Genomic DNA, 19005 nt, shown 5'->3' on the forward strand with positions numbered 1-19005 from the left:
GACGATTGGTAGGTACTGAGAAATTTAAGTATGGATCTCTCTCTCATCTGTCATCGGTTGCTTCAAGTATGAATCATGAGCATGGATTAAAAATTGTAAATAAAAACAGCATGCATTCAGTCTAGGGTTTGCTCCTTCTGCCCTCTGGTAGAAGCGGCATATCCAAACATTTGCCGCAGTCTGATCGAGCATTCCTGAATAGGTCATAGATTTGAAGTGGAATTTAAATGAAACCGTGCGGCGTAATGTTATTTACATTACCTACATACGCCACACTGAATTAAATTGTATGCAGTTTTTAAACAGAAGGTAAACAAAAATTTAGCAACTTATTCAGCAGCATTACGATTTAAAATTTTAAATATGGTAAGCGGGACTATGCGTCTTCATAATAATTTATTTTTATTTACAGAAGGTAAACAAAAATTTAGCAACTTATTCAGCAGCATTACGATTTAAAATTTTAAATATGGTAAGCGGGACTATGCGTCTTCATAATAATTTATTTTTATTTGACACTGGCTGTTGATATTCACAATACCACAGAATTTCTTTTTGTATTTGTTTTTGTTTTCAGTCGTCAATAAAAAGTTGTAGGAAGCCGTCTTATAGCGAGGTACGAAAACTAAATAGCATCATTTTTGAAAAATAAATTAGGTACCATGAATTTTGGTTTGAAACTTATTTCTAGTTAGAATTCACTTCAAAGCAACATAAGGTATACTTATTTAAATGAACTAGCAGCGGGATATTGAGCAATGCGTGTGTCGAGATTATTGCTTGTTCCGATTGCCAATATAGCGCATACGTGCGCTGCCAAAAACATGCCATATTCCAATATGTCGATATTAACTTTGGTATTGTTCGCTTTGGAGATTAGATTGCTGACGAAGATATCCAACTTTGCGATACATTTCATATTGGTAAATAAGATTTCCTTCGGAATTGAATGTCCTTCGGTCCCTGCATGTATTTCTTCCTCCGATTTTTCCGTAGGTAGTTAGATGCTGCAAGAAGATTCACAAATGATACCTACACATTTTATGCATTTTCATTTAGTATTTATGATTAACGTTTTAACTACCTAATTAGAATAATTACTGTTATCGCTTACTGAGGCATAAGTAATAGTCACCATTATCGATTGAAACAATTTAAAATGAGCTCCTAAGCTTCGCTCCCGGGGAGCTGTGTACCATCATTACACTAACGTTCAGTATATTTCGCGTGCAAGAGTAACAAATATGAAAAGCGAAAGTTTGTGAGGATGTGCCTAACATCCTCACAAACTTTCGCTTTTATACCATTAATAGGTATGTAGGTTAAAACCAATTTTAAGGTTTCAAAAATATTCAGATCTTGTGTCTAAACAAGAAGACACCTGTAACTTTATATGAACGTTGTAACAAACACAAACAACCTTCAAAGGGACTAAATAAATACAATGAAGTGAAACTAAGTACGAAAACGTTCCTAATCTTGTTTTTCTTTTATTATCCCTTTTGTTGCACATTTCTTTTATGAGAGCCCCGTGTTTGGTGAAAGCATTACAGAGGTCCCATCTGACCGCAAAAGGTTATCCTGTGTGCGTCAGTGTGGCATTAACTAACACAAGCATACACCCCTATATAGTCACTTATTTTCCTACCCAGTTAATAAAAGAGATAAAGCGTATCTACTTTAAGTTAAAGTATGTTCGTTCAGTCACTATCGCATTTTACAGTATTTGTAGTTAAAGTATGATTTTTCTGTTTTAAAACATGCTCGCTGAAAATTATTTCAATAAACTCTGTAGTTATTGAAATAATTTTCAGCGAGCATGTTCCTTCCTGCTTATATATACGTTTATGAAACATTGGAGCCTGTGATCCGGGGTTAAAATGAAAAATTTGAAGATTCGGCTGAACATTTTTCTTTAAATAGCCTGTTCTTAACGGACAATTTCAGTACAAAAATTACCCAAATAGATACATACATTATTTATATGAATTAAATGTTCTCTATTCCTATTGGAATAATAGAGACAAGGAACATTACAAATTCGCGTCGTGATTGCAAGTTTGACATGACAAGTAGGTACTTAATTATGTATCAAGTGACGATAGGAAACCCGTGAACTCAAAAGATGTTAAAAGGCCACTAGAAGGTACATTATTATTGTTATTCATATTTGTAAATATATTATTATTAATATTAGGTATATGACAATATATTAGTTTTAGAAACTCGTTGGCCGTGGCGATTACGGTTTTTGGTCCATTGAAATTTACGGGAACATTTCTTCTGAACTTATATCATAAAAGTATAATATCTACTTATTTAATTGGCTGGTTAAATGTAGGTATAGAATACAAAAAAGAGTTAAATACTTCCATAAACATTTTACCTGGTTTATAAAAATATTTAACTACCAAAGGAGTTTCATCTCTAAATTTTCAGTGTGAATTCTGTCTAGCTTAAAAAAGTTTGCCGACACACCACACGCTTGAGTCCGCCATTTTACTAGTGCATTCGATTTAGGTGCAAAGTTTTGACAGCAGTTGAAATATGGTTTGATAAAAATGCTGTTCGTAAGCTAACACCTACCTACATAGATAAGTAGCTAATATAATGTATATCTATACATGTTTTTGCAACTAAATTAATCTTAGTCCAGTTCACTTTTGTTCCCCATTCTGTCCTGCGCTGTCCCAGATTTTTCCTCAGTTGTGAACTGTTGGAGCCCAGCCAGCCAGTTATTTAGGTAATTTTTCTTCTTCATTCCATACGGCTTTCGTTATCCTTTTAATTGTTTTTAGGTAGGTACATATTGTGCTATTTAGGTATTATGTAGGCACAGTGGTGTTTTTTTTTAATATGTAGGCACCACAGTATAGGCATTAGGCATGTTCTTTTTGTTGACTATAGTATTTTGCAACTTATATTTTGTTGTACAAGTTTTATATTTAATCAATTCCATTTAAAATCAAAATGCACAATGTACAATACTTTCGCGATACAAAGATATGTGTTTTAGAGGCCATTTCGCGTACGTGTAGGCTATTAGTTTCTGTTTGTGTACCAATTTTTCTGCCAATATCTTTATTTTAAACGTAATTACTAAGACCATTTTACTTTAATGCATTGCATACGTTTACGTTTGGCATACGTTTTATTATGTCTAAAGCTTAATAATATATAAGCGTTTGTGCGTATGAGTCCTTAATCTGGCCATAAACCGTCCCCAATATATCTAACAAACACTATACAAATGACAGATGTTAATTATGAAACTCGGGCTTTGGGGAATCGAGTTTAGTATCTAATAATACATATGACCCCGGGCGAGGCAGAGTTCACTTTTGGCGGTAATAGTTTGCAAACGGTCCTCTAATATGTTGTGGAAGTGTCTCTGGAGCTATGCCCCGATTCCGACTACAGTTAACTACGCGTTAGATTAGGTTGCATGAGCTCTATGAGATGGTAATTACGGCCAATTTGCATTAAACATGAGATATTGATGTGTGCCTACAGTAGGAGGTAAATAACAAACTTTGTTATGAGCGATAGGAATTTGTTAAATCGTGTTTGATTGCGAAATGGCCCGTTGAGTTTCAAATGAAATCCGCTGTTTCGAAACTTAAGGATTGTACGGTACCTATAACATCTTTATAGGTACCTCAAGGAGTACCTAGAAGAGCTGAAAGTTGGCCAGTAGGTAGGCCATGTAAAGTTGTACTTATAGCGGGAATATTGAAGCAAATGAAATTATGAAATAGTGATTGCTAGTCTATCTTCGATGAGTAGAATCTCCACTGTGTATATCTTAAAAGATTGCATTTACTAAATTATATTTCAACATTGAGTAAACAGGGAAGTAAAATTAATGCCTTTTATTATTTGAGGTCGTGTAGCTATTCGCATAGATCGCTAGGTAGAATGAATCACTTCCATTGTTTACGCATGTCCAGCCAGACGCGAGATTTAAAATATAGACGACAAAATAACGAAGGTATGGAAATATTTATTATTTTTGACTAGGCGTATAAATACAATTCAGGGGAAATAATTATGTGACATACGCAAAACACATCTTCAGTACAATATGAATTATTTCCGCTGATCGTTGATTTTTTTTATCAGACAAAATTGTATACAGTTTAATAGTATTAATCTGGAGTATTTATATTTTATGGCATATGGCAATAAAAAAAAAGTGAGTCCATTTTGCAGATAATTTATTTGAGAGTGTGTCTGTGTGTGACGCGTTAAATCCGGAACGCGCTAGTTTGCGTTTGGTTTACTCGACAGCTTGCGGTTTTTGTGTGGTTTTTCGTAAATTGACTTTGCAGGTAGCTTTGTGATATTTCGAATTTCTAAATTTGGATGTCGTTTTCAGCTAAATTTGGATGTGTAGGTGTGAAAAATAATTGGTCCTGGTTGTTCGGTATAAATTACTGTAACCAAGACAAGTACATTTTTCCCATTATTCCTGAAATTCATTTCCATCCTTTAGACCATTATTTAAAACACATTCGTTCAAAAAATTATCATCATTTAAAATTCATTCGTTCAAAAATAACGAGAACAAAAATACCAAAGGCCTTTTTAGATTACAGTAGAACGAAATGACTAAAAAAAGTTGATCCTGAACGTAAATAACCCGTAATTGAACGCCACACAGGCTTAGCAAAATGTTTCAGTACTAAATCCCCTGCTGCTTCATTCGTATGCTGTGCAAATATCGACACATATTTTTGTATTCAGCATTCGATATTCTGTATCTATTATATCGATACAACTATAGGATTGAGGATAGAAAATGAAATACGTATTGTGACTAAACTATTTCCGTAATTTTCCCGCGAGACGAATTAAGTGCTTAGGGCCGTTGAGTGTTATCTATCGATTTATTGATTAGTATTACAAAAAGTATGACTGATATATTTAAGCATTTCATCACAGATGATATAATTATATTACCAACTCCTAAGAGCCATGCCCAATGGGGCATGGCAGGACTGAACAATGGTTCAGTCTTACTCCGTTGCGACAACGCAACACACCACGGCTCCGTTACTTTCTACAGGTTTTGACATTGACGTGCAATGTACGTCGTACGTCGAATCTCCATACAATATTTGTCCGCCGACGGATGTCAAAATGACGGAGCGCGACTGAGCAATGGGACTTTTACTCAACATTTTATCATTTAATAATACTGTATGATACAATACGTAACAAAACACCAGTGAAGCAAATTCAGTTTATTTTTCGGTTGGTTGGGTTTTACGGACATCGCAAAGTTACTAAGGATTATATTTCCGTGGCAGTTGTGCATTTTCCAACGTTTCCAAATGAAACCATTTGCTATCACCCTTTTAATCTACATATACACACGTATTTTAGGGGACCTTTGGATCAATGCGCCCTTTTGCAGTAATCTGCGTCCATTTAGGTTGGTGATTTATTATGTATTGACTAAAAAATGCTTCGTTTTCTCGAATTATCTTTAATATTATGACTTTCATTATACTTCACTACTATATATTATATTTCACTTTCCATATAGTTATTCTGATTTTTAAGTCTTCATTTAGTTTATCAAAATAGCTTCTTTATTATTCAAGCCCTATCTGAATATCACAAGCAAGATAGGTTCGTTCCGGGACTTCGTTCCAGTGGGAATAGTTCGTATAAGATTGTTTTAAATGACGTTTGAAATTAATTTTTACGTTTGTAGTTATGACATTTAGCTGGAAATAATGAATCTAAAAAGAGACAGAAGACAATTAATTTTACCACTTCAAAAGAATACGGTGTGAATTCCTGATGAATTTTTATGAGAGGAAAATTCACCCGGGTGAAGCCGCGGGCCAAAGCTAGTACTAAAAACATAACAAACCAGGCAGAAACGTTGGGGCGATCCTGTATTTTATTGTCCACTTCACTTAAGTGTTTGGACCTAAATAATGAGTGTTGTCGAAGTTAAGCTGCACATTTTATAGATTTACTGTAAAACAGGGCCCGTCTTAGGTCGTTACTTGCTACTTAGGAAATAAGCAGAATGTCTGGCAGCTGATAACAAAACTAACTGAAAAAACATATACTGTTATACTTGTACTTTTCAATATGAGTCTATGGTATACTAGACAAAAAGTATCCTTTATACCATAGATTTTAAATTTACCACAAACCACAATAAAACGAAAGGAATCTCGAAACGGACTGCAACTTCACTCATGACTATTACTTATTATTTCAATCTTAAATAGTGGCGTACCTTAATTAACTAAAATACAACCCGTAACATTTAAGGCTGCCAATATTCAACATCCTAAATTGATTGATCAATCAGAAAAACCGATCACAGCAAGATGTCGCAAAACTGGGTGGGTTTGTGAAAGTGTATAAAATTCCGTTGCAAGTCAATCAATGCTAAGTCCGGACCATCAGTCAAAGGCAGCCATCATTTATCTGGGAACTCCACGACGGTGACAGCCTCAACTTATCTACGCAGGCTCAAGTGGTTTTTTAACTTCCAACATGGCCTCTATTTTAACTTTGCTCGGATGACTTGCTTTTTATCAACACTCTTTATTACGTGTGGGTTTCGCGAACAATCTAGATTTTTGTGAATATATCGCTGGGAAGTTTAATTTTTTTGAGTTACAGGCGCGTGTGGTTCTTTCCCCAGATTAAGAGGATTCCTTACGTCGTATAAGGCGACTAAATATTTAATAGCCTTGATGGCTAGCCATAACCAAAAATAGACTTTTCAAAGAAGGTTGATGCAAGGCAGCCAGGCCAGGTTGGTCATAAAATCATAGCCTAATCATCAAAATTGTCTAGTGAAACCGTGAACCGTGCATGCAAGGACAGATTGCATAAAATATCTACATACCTATCGTATTTATTTCTAATTGATTTTTATTACACACAAAATATGGTGTTTTTCAATTTTTTTGCTTTGTCTACTCCGTAAGGGATAAAGTCGTCTTACTGTACAGTATGTGATTTTTGCATAAAATATATTAAAATATTATTAAAACATTATTGTATAAAATATTATATATTAGCATAAAATACACTTTAAAAATATTTCGTAAAGAATCTTGATACCTATTTTCATTCGAATCTAAAATTGGCCGAGAGTCAACGGCGAGCGGCCTAATTCAAAAACTTGGTAACAATGTTCAACTATCAGCAGTTTCCAATTCATTTGGCAGATTGGATCGGGGGATGAGAACTTTGGGAATATGGCACCTGTAGCTAAATTCTTGGTGCATTATGAAAAATCTTTCATGCGTATAAAACGAATTTATTTCACAAAAACATATTCTATAAAAATCACACTTAGTGGCAACATTATCATTTTACTAGCGATTAATAAAATTAGCACAGTATAATAATTTTGCCTAAAAAGATGAAAAAATCACATTATATGCAAAAATGACTCATGAGAGAAATGTTTGATTTCTCTCATGAGTAATATATTAACACAATATAACGTTTTGTAATGTAATACAACGTTCTCCGAAAGCTACGACAACTACTACTTCGAATGCTATGCGCTACGAGGTACTGCTACGATTGCTACGACGCTAAGAGAAGTTTTAACCGCTACGATCAGTGGGGGCACTAGAGCTAATTTAATTGGACGTTATAGGAGTTACTTTTTACGACGCATTAACATAATGTTAACAATCATCCCCACTGTTGTCGAGAATTCCTTTTTACAAGGGAAAATAATTTTAACAATTGCTCTATAATAATTAGCTCTTTAATAGTCTATAATAATTGTGGTACTTATTTTCTCAGCGCTCCAAAGAATCAACATAATGATCGCAAACAAAAGTCTTTGGAAATAGTATTAGAATTACAAATCTTAAAATATCTACTAATGCAAAATATGATGTCATTCATACTTGTATAATATAATTCAATTCACCTATTATTTTCTCTATTTTGCTAATCTTAGTATTTTTCCGGTTGCTTTCGTCACCATACAGCATCAGAGCCTAGGGACGTTACGTTATCTCTCATAAATATACATTTGCAAAGTGCGAAAGGATTCAACGTCTACGTTATCACTTGACTATAAATCTAATATAAACATATACTGTCACATAAGTTTAGCTCGCGATATAATGCGTGTAAGTCCAACTATCACAATTCCGGATCATTTAACATCCCGCTCCGCTGAGAATTATGTCGACTTGCAGCGAATAACATTTACATTTCCCACTGTTCGCCGGCTTTATGTTTTGGTCTAGTTCCTTCATTTGTTTAGCAACAGTGTTTTTGGGCAGGTAAATAAGTATTCGGCCCGAGATTAGTTATGCGAAGTCACAGGTGCAGGTGCTTTCCTCGATTAATGTCGCTATCGCTAGACCACATTAGATTACATAATCAGATCAGTACTTTCTGTCCATATATAAATTCAAAACAACTCTTGTGCTTTATTAAATTGAAGAGCTGTTATGTTAAAGAAAATGTTGCTTATTTCATACCGCGTGGAAACCAAGTTGCGGTTAAAAATAAAGCTAAAGGAAAAGTGCTCCGATGTGAGAGATGTCATGGGTATGTTGTGATTTCCAAATCATTAGGAATACATTATAGCTGCGTTCCTGAATTCTTCTCCTGTAGGAATACCTATTTTTTATAAGTTTAAACCGTAAGCATGTCGATCATAACTGGATAAGAGAGACAGGGTGGGTGAAATGCTCCCAGAATGGGAGGACCGATCTCCGTTTGATGCTTACGATTGCGTACCCAACCAGGAAATAGAAAAGTCTAGAGACAAAGAGTCTTGGAGGAAGATAGGCTGCATTGATGATAATAATAAGTATAAGTAATTTTTGGGAAATCATAATTAATCTGTCAGTTCAATTTGGTGTAAAACAAATTTCGTTAATGTTTCACAGGATCTGTCATGAGCATTGTGATGACATTGCAAGTGACGCTCAGTGTCCAATTATGTGGACATTTGGGCGAATTCGTACACGAAATATGACGCATGAAAATCATATATCTATAGGTATATAGGTATTTCTAGTATACCTAAGTCAATACCAAGTTATTGCTAACATTAAAATGCGTAAAGAACAATGAGGAAAACATTATAGCTGTACTATTTTGAAGTCACTAAAATAAAATAATAGTGCAGAAAATAAATAAATTAACTAAACATTTAAAGCTAACCCACCATCATACATTTACTGGCTCGTAAAAAATAATGTCGAGTTGAGCGAATGCATAACATTTGCATTTCCTTAACGCTGTTAAAAGCTTCCAACCGTAAGTATATTCATTTTATAAAAGCTTACGGTTTTTGTTCATAAGTTTTAAAATGGCTTAGCACATACTTTACTTTTGTAAGTTCGGAAAATCCGCCATAATCGTCTATATTTGACTGTCATAAAGGAAACTTTTTAGACCCTTTTAGTTGAATCAAGTACCTACTTAATGCGAAAATTTCAAAGGACTTTTACAATATGGTACACGAAATTTTCTTTTGTCATGAAATAAAATAAAATACCTATTGTTTTTTTTTTTAATTTATTTTTACGTTATTATTTTTATATAAAGGACAAATTTCAATAATTCCTTAGATTTTACCTAACTTCAGGTTGATTTAGATCTGTGGAGAGAAACCTGTTGTGTAGCCTGTGCACGCTCGCTTTAATTTAAGGAGTTGTGGCCGAAGTTATCGCATGTGTTGTCCGCAAGCTGGCACTGGCCCAAAGAAACTTATCCATCGGTGGGTGACCCACCTTCCCTGTTTTGATAGTACACTATTTGTTGCCGCCTCTGCTAGCGGCCACACTTCGAACGTTGCAGTATACTCTTAATAACAAATTGATTACAACAGAGGAAATGTTTGGGAAGCAGTATTTTTGTATGCGAGTTAATTAATATTTTAAAAATAGATATACTTAATTAGATAGGTTTCAAAAAGAGGAAGAATATCAATACTCCTGTGATTAGAAGTTCTCAGGTTCCGTTGAAGGAAAACATCGTGAAGAGATCAGCACACTAGTTGACTATTTTTAAGTAGATAGTTGTAAAAGTCATGTCAGATCAGTTGCCTTTAGACGACTTGAAGTATCTGCGAACGCTATGCTCATAAGAGCATAGCGTTAGTAATAGTGGCTTTTTGGTATGAAGAAATACGGTATGAAGTTTTTTTAATAGTCAATGAGATACGCCTTTATTCATAAAAACGTTAAATCATACTTTAAACTAAATTATGTTTTGTTACTATAGCACTTTATATTATTTGACATGGACAGAAAGAGACGTAACATATATGAATAACAGGGTTAAATTATTAACACAGTTGCTAAATGGTACTGATTCGAGTTATGACAAAACGTTAAAAACCAATTTCTATTAACAATGTAACATTTAAATTGATTCGAAATGACCAGTGTCTTTATTTTTTCTACCCTATACGGTTATAAAGGATGACAATAACGTTCACTTACATAACATGCTCATGTGTTTTATAATTAAATTGTTTTACGAGTAAGATGTAGGGAGGGTACATTACACCGGATGTTAAGCTTTACCTGCTACCTTCATCTTTTGTCCTCAAATGAGAATGGTAACCCTACACAGCGAAGACAAAGCAATAAATTGCCCGTTCTCGGTCCCACGTAAATAAATTAAAAGTTGGCAACACCGTGTAGGAAGCCGCAGAACATAGTATGACAGGGTCCATTAATTCTTAACAAACATATTTATTTGGATCACATATCATTATTGACGTATTTTATTTACTTTATCCGTTTTCCGTTGTTATTTTCTTGTTACAATAATACGACGAAACAATACGGCATTCGATACAATGCTCTCAGAGTACCTATATGTATATGGATTGATAAACGATATGTACACCTTTCCTTGTTATTTCACTTATATGATATCATTCTAACGATACGATGTGGGTGAAATATTTTAGCTTTAAACAGCGAATAAAACATACACAAGTATCAGTAAGAGATTTTTAATAAATTTAATTAGTGAAGTCTATGTGTATAATTCTAGTTTAATAAATTTTAACGACCAGCGCGGCATCTTTCGAGAATTTTCTCTGCTGAAAGAAAACTTTCACATAACTCTATTAGCATCTGAAGCCTGAAAGCTAGAGCTTGGAGTTCCGCCATTATTAAATAAAATTAAAATCCTTTGATCATGGTACTTTTTACTCTGTACAGAAATATACCATTCATTGTTTGCATAATGAATATTATAGGTACTTGGAAATATGAACAATAAGGAAAAATGTTATTTGGGATGTTGCTTTTAAAAATTATAATATAACCGTATGCTGGTAATAAAATGTACATTTCTGCAATACCGAAGTAAATCTGCAGCCATTAGAAAATGGAAAAGTTTTCTACACGTGTTCTCCATCAACTTAAAGCTTCATACTCAACTTAAAGATTCAGGGTTATTTAAATTACTATCTCTTTTTGACCTTCACTTCTCAGATTAGAGAGAAAGTGCAAGGCGGTGTCGTTACGGCTTGTAATGCCTCAAAGCCCAGAGTTCATTTAAAAATATGAAACATTTGAAGATTTGATTGTAATTTCACGACCGGTCGCCTGTCTCGTTTATATTATGAAATATTATTTTACTAGCGTGGCTTGAGTTGTGGGGAAGGGAGAAAAATTATTTATCCCGAGCGGTCACACGTGGCGTGGCATAAATTGTGTAATGTGCGATACGGCCTCTAATGATGTCCTGCTGGGGTTACGATTTATTCGATGTAGGCTTTACTCCGTTAAACGCAGTGTGGCGAAGTTAAGAACTATTTATACAATCCAACTAATATTATAAACGCGAAAATAAGTTTGTTACCTCTTCAGACTTTATCCGTTTAATAAATAATAATATTTTTGAAATTTTCCATGTATTTATGTAGTTTATAAATGATCGACAACGTTTCGGGATTTAAGGACCTTTAGTACCTTTCATCCCGGAAAATATTGCCGTGGAAAACAAACACTGGCGAAGGTATAGGTACGAGTATGGGTATACTCGTATATATAAAATTAAAAATCTTTTCATCCACTCATTAATAGTAATTAAATTATTTAATGATTATATTCTTATCTATCGTCATTTAATGTCAAATCACCCATTATCAGTACCTATCAAATTGTAATCAAGGCTGGTTTAGTGTACTAAATACCTATTTAATAAATCTTTCGGGTTCTACATTGTGAGCTTTTGGCCGTTACACGTAGATCATTTACAGATATTGTAACATAAATACCTATATTTAGTTAAGCTCAACAAAAACAAAAACTGTAATAAAATTACCTAGTACCTACCAACCCTAAACAAAAGTAAAAGAAGGACCAATCATAAATCATATTTTGTTTAATCGCCAATATTAAAATTGAATATTTCTGTCACTAGATGGGGATATTTAGTTTTAGAACGCGCTATCGTGTGTCCCTCAAGAAATTATATAGTGTTTTGAAATATGTAAAGTTTTTTTGGGCATAACTTTTTGATCATTACACGTTTGTCACAATTCTGAAGTTTCTGTTGGACCTCACGTGTATTTATATATATTTCATTAAGAAAGACAAATAGTTGATTTGTTTCAGTCGGTCGCTTGGTCGTAATAGAAAGACATACATGGGTATATTTTTTATTTCATTATGGAACTCCATTTGACTTCAGGTATATCACAGAGAATTATGAATTCTATTTCTTTATTATAGCCTGTTATTTCAATCTACATTCCTTTGTACTTGTTGTTATCGTAAACAAACCATCCATCGATTAGTTCGACGTAAATACACGTTGTTAAGAGTACAGAGGACAAAGGACATAATTTATAAAAAAATATATACGAATAACAAACGGGCGTGATTCTCAAGAGAACAAACCATACGAAAAGGAATAAACATTTATTAAATCATGCCGTACGTTAGAGCAGGGAATGAGTGTTTTACTACCGACCCCGCCCGCGAAACAGGTGCCGCGGGAATCAAATTCTGCGAAACATCTCTTATACATGAAACTGAACATAATAACTGTATGTATATATACAGTCAGTATGTATACATATAGTTATTATAGTTACTTACTATAGTTTAATCAGAGGCGAAACTGGAGATATGTGAGTTTTATCAATATTTACCAGTTGTTACAAAACCTATAAACTAAATAACTAACATTTGGTATATTAAAAAAAAGAATAAGTACTATATCCCTTAATATTCTTTGAAAATCAGATGTTTATAAGTAAATACATTGTATAGAACTGAAAAGTTTACACATGGTAGGCAATCGTTAAAAATCAATACCGATTGTGTTTACACGTAGTCATAGTGAGCGAGATTGGATGTTTGCCAATAGCGAGCGCTATTTACCGACGACGCCATGACAACAACACACCTGACCACCAAATATTTGGTCAATATCAACTTCCCACATAAATAACAGAAAACAATAACCATGAATCAGGAAGCCAAGAAAATAGCAAATAGTTTGTATGGCAGAGTGAACGCACCAGCCGAGAAATGTCGTGTCAACTTTTGTACCGACATGGAAAAGTCAGTTCTCATGAGCAACTTCGAACGACGAGGTTGGAACCAAGTCGGACCCGACGACGAATGGAACTTTTACTGGGCGTCCACACAAACATGCCGAAATTTATTCAGTGTCGAAAGTGGCTATCGTATGAACGACAACCAAATCATAAATCACTTTCCCAATCATTATGAGTTATCGAGGAAAGATCTACTTGTTAAAAATATCAAAAGATATCGCAAGGAGCTCGAGCGAGAAGGCAGCCCGCTAGCCGAGAAGGCGGAGGTGGTGTTGCACGGCGGGCAAGTCGTCACGCGGTACGTACATCTCGACTTCGTCCCCGTCACGTTCGTCCTTCCGGCCGACTACAATATGTTTGTTGAGGAATACCGCAAATCCCCGCAGAGCACTTGGATTATGAAGCCTTGCGGAAAATCTCAAGGCACCGGAATTTTCCTCATAAATAAACTGTCAAAGCTTAAGAAATGGTCTCGCGAGGCGAAAACTCCCTTTCATCCGCAGCTGAGTAAAGAGAGCTACGTGATTTCGCGGTACATAGACAATCCGCTCCTAATAGGAGGCAAAAAGTTCGATCTTAGACTCTACGTGTTGGTAACTTCGTTTCGACCGCTAAAGGCTTACTTGTTCCAACTCGGCTTTTGTAGGTTTTGTACGGTGAAGTACGACACGAGTGTTACAGAGTTAGACAACATGTATGTACATCTGACTAATGTTAGTGTGCAGAAACACGGCGGGGATTACAACAGCATTCACGGCGGGAAAATGAGCGTACAAAATTTGCGGCTTTATTTAGAAGGGAGCAGGGGCAGGGCTGTCACTGAGAAGTTGTTTGCGGCAATGCAGTGGTTGATCGTGCACTCTTTGAAGGCTGTAGCTTCGGTGATGGCGAATGATCGTCATTGCTTTGAGTGTTACGGCTATGACATCATTATAGACGATCAACTGAAGCCGTGGCTGGTGGAAGTAAATGCTTCCCCGTCTCTCACGTCAACTACGGTTAACGACAGAATTTTGAAGTACAAATTGATAGATAATATTTTGTCCGTAGTGTTACCTCCCGATGGGGTGCCAGACGTGCGTTGGAATAAATTACCGTGTCTAGACTCGTTGGGCAGTTTCGATTTGCTTATAGACGAAGAACTCTTGGAAAAGGATGAACCTACAATTTCAGGTCGATCAGGTAAAAATAGTAAAACAAATAGATAATTATGAATTATGACAAAATGAAATAAAATTTGTATATATGTCAGTCAAATGTTTATTATTTCAAAACTGCATGCAAAAAATGTAAAAGCTTGGAAGAAAATTCCAAACTTCATTAATGTTTTTGATTAACACATGTGAGCCAACGACTTCATGAAAATAACAGAGTGGTCTGAGCAAACGCGCTACTTCTCCGGACTGCCTCCAATTTACAGATACAGTATCACCATCTTATCCCTGCAGTGGTAGACAGAGCCAAGAGACGCGAAACTCAAAAGCCACGATTAGTTGGATATCAAGTTGGTTGGTTTAGAATTTAGTCTGACATTGTCTGATAGAACAGCAGAGTGTCACTTTTGGAAGTTTTCTATAGAAGAACCTCTAGTTTATAAACGTTGTACGTGTTTTGTCGGAACTATTAAAGTAGAACACTCACGTAACCCTTAGTGGAAGTCAAAACGCCGTCATAATGATGGCGGAAGTACGCAAAGTTGTTTAGAACAAAGTTCATGGAATAATGTCTTAAATATTTGCTTCGCTCCCGTGGGAATTTCGGGATAAAAAGGTTGTTATTCCAGAATGTACCAAATTTCATAACAATCCGTCCAGTAGATTTTGCGTAAAAGAGTAACAAACATATACACATACATCCTCACAAAGTTTCGTCCCAATAAGCGGTGAAATAGGTTAGTGTTTATTTATTTATTCAGTTATTTATTTCATAAAATATCAAGTGTGCACCAGGCCCTAAGCGCATCAAAGAAACAAGAGATTTAGCGGCGCGTATACGCTACTAATTTGCATTTTAATGTTTGCCGCAACGGAAAAATAACATCTAACAACAGGATGCACGTTTGACACGCTATGCTGAATTATTATTATAATGAAACAATTTAAATCTATGTATCTATCTCGCAAGTTAAAAAAAAATTAAATTACTCTTACACAAATAATACCTATTTACAATAAATGTATTTATATTTCTGTTTTATAGACTATAATAATAAGTATTAAGTAAATAAATTATTTTAGATCTCTCATATTCGGTAAGTAGGTCCTTCTTACTCCCAAATGGGGCTTGTAGGTGACCAATTAGCGCTCTAGGGTAATAATGTAGCTAGAAAAGCCCTAGGGCGGTAAGTAATTAAAAAAACTTCACTCTTTCAAAAAGTTCGTGTACATCTAACCATCATACTGGCAATAGATATCAGGTATTCAGCCCAATGACCAAAGAGGTCGCTTCGCTATTCAGCCTTGTCTTCGTATATCAATAGTATATCGTAGTCATCAATTTTAAATATCGAACGGTGAAGCCCAATTGCGTTCTTGAAAAAAAAAAGTTCTTTAGGCACTTGGTTCTGTTTAATGAAAAAAGGTGGGAATAGAAAACTTTTACTTTAAATATTATTTGTTTTTGGGATTTTTTTACGTGCTATTTAGGAAAAAACAATTCTTGTAATGCCGGTTTCTTTACTACTTACCTCACAATCCAGATGTAAAGCAGAGTAGTTAGCTCGGGTGTAAGCATCAATTGCACCCTCGAACTTATTATACAATATCTCGGGCTGCTGTTGATGATGCCTTACAGCCCTTGGCTACTAATCCGCTATTAATGAAACAACGTGATTCTATACGTCTCTCAAGATTAAAAAAACAGACTCTTATTGACTATGTATAACATGTTCAGTTGGTTACATATATCTAATATTAAATGTATTATATGTCTGTTTTACAGAGTATAATAAGCATGAAATAAATTATAAATAACCACATTTAGCTATAGCCAGGTAAGCCATTTTCAGCCGATCTTAACTTCAATTGACAGACTAAAAAGCGGCTATGCTAATTTCATCGTAACGATTGGTTATACCAAAATACCACATCAACTGAAAATGTTAATAAGATAATAGGAGACGAGAAATCTGGGATATAGTCATAGTCACAGATTTTATAAAAATAACTTACCTTTATGTTCATTATTCATAATAGAATTCTATTTGAGCACGGAAGCCTTCTGAAGAGTCCTTTCTGAATTAAATATCCTCATGTTTATATTCTATGTACAAAACATCGAAATTGATTTAGTATATTTTGCGAAATCGAGTAAAAATATCCTCAAACACGAGATGTGTTCATACAAAATATAATGAATTTTTAGGATTATTTTTAATTTATTAAAAGTATATTTTTGTAATCTTAAACCCCGCTCCGCCGTAGTCCGTTGAATATTTGAGGATATTAATGTGTCCTTGATGTCCAATACGGTGATTGACAAGAAATTTTATTAACAAAGGCCTCTTTTTAGAACGTATATATGGCCCGGTGACAGCTTTGTTGTTATTGAATAAATAGAAGAAAATTACTTTTCTTGTTCTTGTCATTCTGTAGTTATAGACTGACATTTTCTTTCTATACGTGTGAAGAAACTACGTGTAAAAAATACACCTTTCACGGAATCGAAAGGTCGACAGGTACATCTCGATATAAATAATTCGCTTACGAATTCATAAAAAAGGTTGAGAAGTGTTTCAACCCCTATTTAGCCAGGAACCGGGCTCAACAACCCACTGAATATTTTAATGTAGTACTTTTTTTGCCAAAATCCAAGCCATTTCGATTGGGAAAGCCCAAATCGCTATGGCACGTACTTCTGCTATGCATCTATCACATTATTGTTCCTTTAAATTGCGAAGAATTTGTGGTGAAAATCTATCAAGAAATTTCTCTTAATAAGACCGATATGAGAGAAATGCTTTCTCTTTGCATAATTCCAAACTTTCAACTGATTATTTTCTTGGTTACTCCTTTAGTCCGCGTTAGATAGAGGTTTTCAACCATTTCGAAATTATACAAGACTAATGTGATTGACAATGTTGTTGATACATATTTGATGTATATATTTTTGTTGGATAGTTGTATAGGAAACCCTTCATTATTCAAGCCATGCCTCATCTTGTATTCCCCAGCGGCTCACTATTCACAGGCAGTGACGGTGTCTCCAATTGAGTGCAATTTCCGCCAATTCCAGGCCTCACCTCCGGAATTACAGAATATGCACGGAATTTTAGACACGCTTCCACGACTTCGGTCAGTTACGCTTTCCTTCATTCATTTATCGAAGTAGGTATTGCTTGTGTCTTGATTATAAATGAATTGATTGAAAGTAGGATTTGAATATCGTATGTACAGTATGTATGTATGAATGTAATAAATAATTTGAATTTGAATTTGTACAGTAAGATATATTGTCATATCGACGAATCTCCGTGGGAATATAATATCTATGGAACATATTAACAATCCAAATGATTTTGTGGACAATTAATATCTCACCATTCCGGATATTAAAAATATCCGGAATGGTGAGATATTAATTGTCCATACCTTTATGTGTCAATAAAATCCACTTCGGCCACATTCAAAACTGAATTTAACGAATGCAATCAAGTTTATAGAAAACCGGTGGCGTTAAAACTTTTATATTTAATTCCAAACTCAAATCTATCTATATGCCAACAACACGGACACTGAATGACTCCGCAACTTCCTCTGCAACTAGTGTCGGGTGGACTTACGTATACATACACTGAGATTAGTGTCTGGTGTCGTTGTGTATCCTTAATATTACTGCCGAATAGTAAATTAACAACGTTAACTATGTCTGAGGATATTAAATCTAGAGTTGTGTCTATATGTATTAAATAAAGAATACATATCATGCTATATTTGTTTCTTTGGTTACATAATATATTAAGTAATATTTATAAACTGTTGAGTATGTATTTAGCGCGTACTACAGTAAAGTATTTGCGCTTTCCCCATAATACTAAATGTATTTAGCAATTTTTGCTTAGCAACAAATAGGTATCATCTTCATATATATATATAAATTCCAATCAGTGGTAGTAGGTAGGTATGTAAAAACTGAAGGATTTTAAATAGATAAATACAAGAAATACTATTAGAGTAGTTATCAAACTGTAAACACTTAAATACATTAATATATTAAGACAAATCACACAGATCCGCGAGAAATTGATGCGGGCGAAAACTCGGGCAAAAGCTAGTACATATATAAATAAACAGAAAAAGATCATTTTCTATCATGACCCGACAGGGGATCGAACCCGGGACCTCTCGGTTCAGAGGCAAGCACTCTACCACTGCGCCGAGGTCGTCGAAATATTTCCGACTTGGCTTAAAAACTGCCATTTAACGATAACATCACTCTTTTACCAAAATCTA

General features: G+C 34.7%; 1 protein-coding gene across 1 annotated transcript; it reads left to right on the top strand.

The window, feature by feature from the left end:
* The first annotated feature begins 13348 nt into the window (after positions 1-13348).
* LOC128673593 (polyglutamylase complex subunit TTLL1-like) lies at positions 13349-14800 on the top strand. The gene has a single exon (XM_053751546.2). The coding sequence runs from the start codon at positions 13462-13464 to the stop codon at positions 14761-14763; it is 1302 nt and encodes a 433-aa protein (XP_053607521.1). The 5' UTR covers positions 13349-13461; the 3' UTR covers positions 14764-14800.
* Positions 14801-19005: the final 4205 nt, after the last annotated feature.

Source organism: Plodia interpunctella, chromosome 11, assembly GCF_027563975.2.
Source record: "Plodia interpunctella isolate USDA-ARS_2022_Savannah chromosome 11, ilPloInte3.2, whole genome shotgun sequence".
Lineage (NCBI taxonomy): Eukaryota > Metazoa > Arthropoda > Insecta > Lepidoptera > Pyralidae > Plodia > Plodia interpunctella.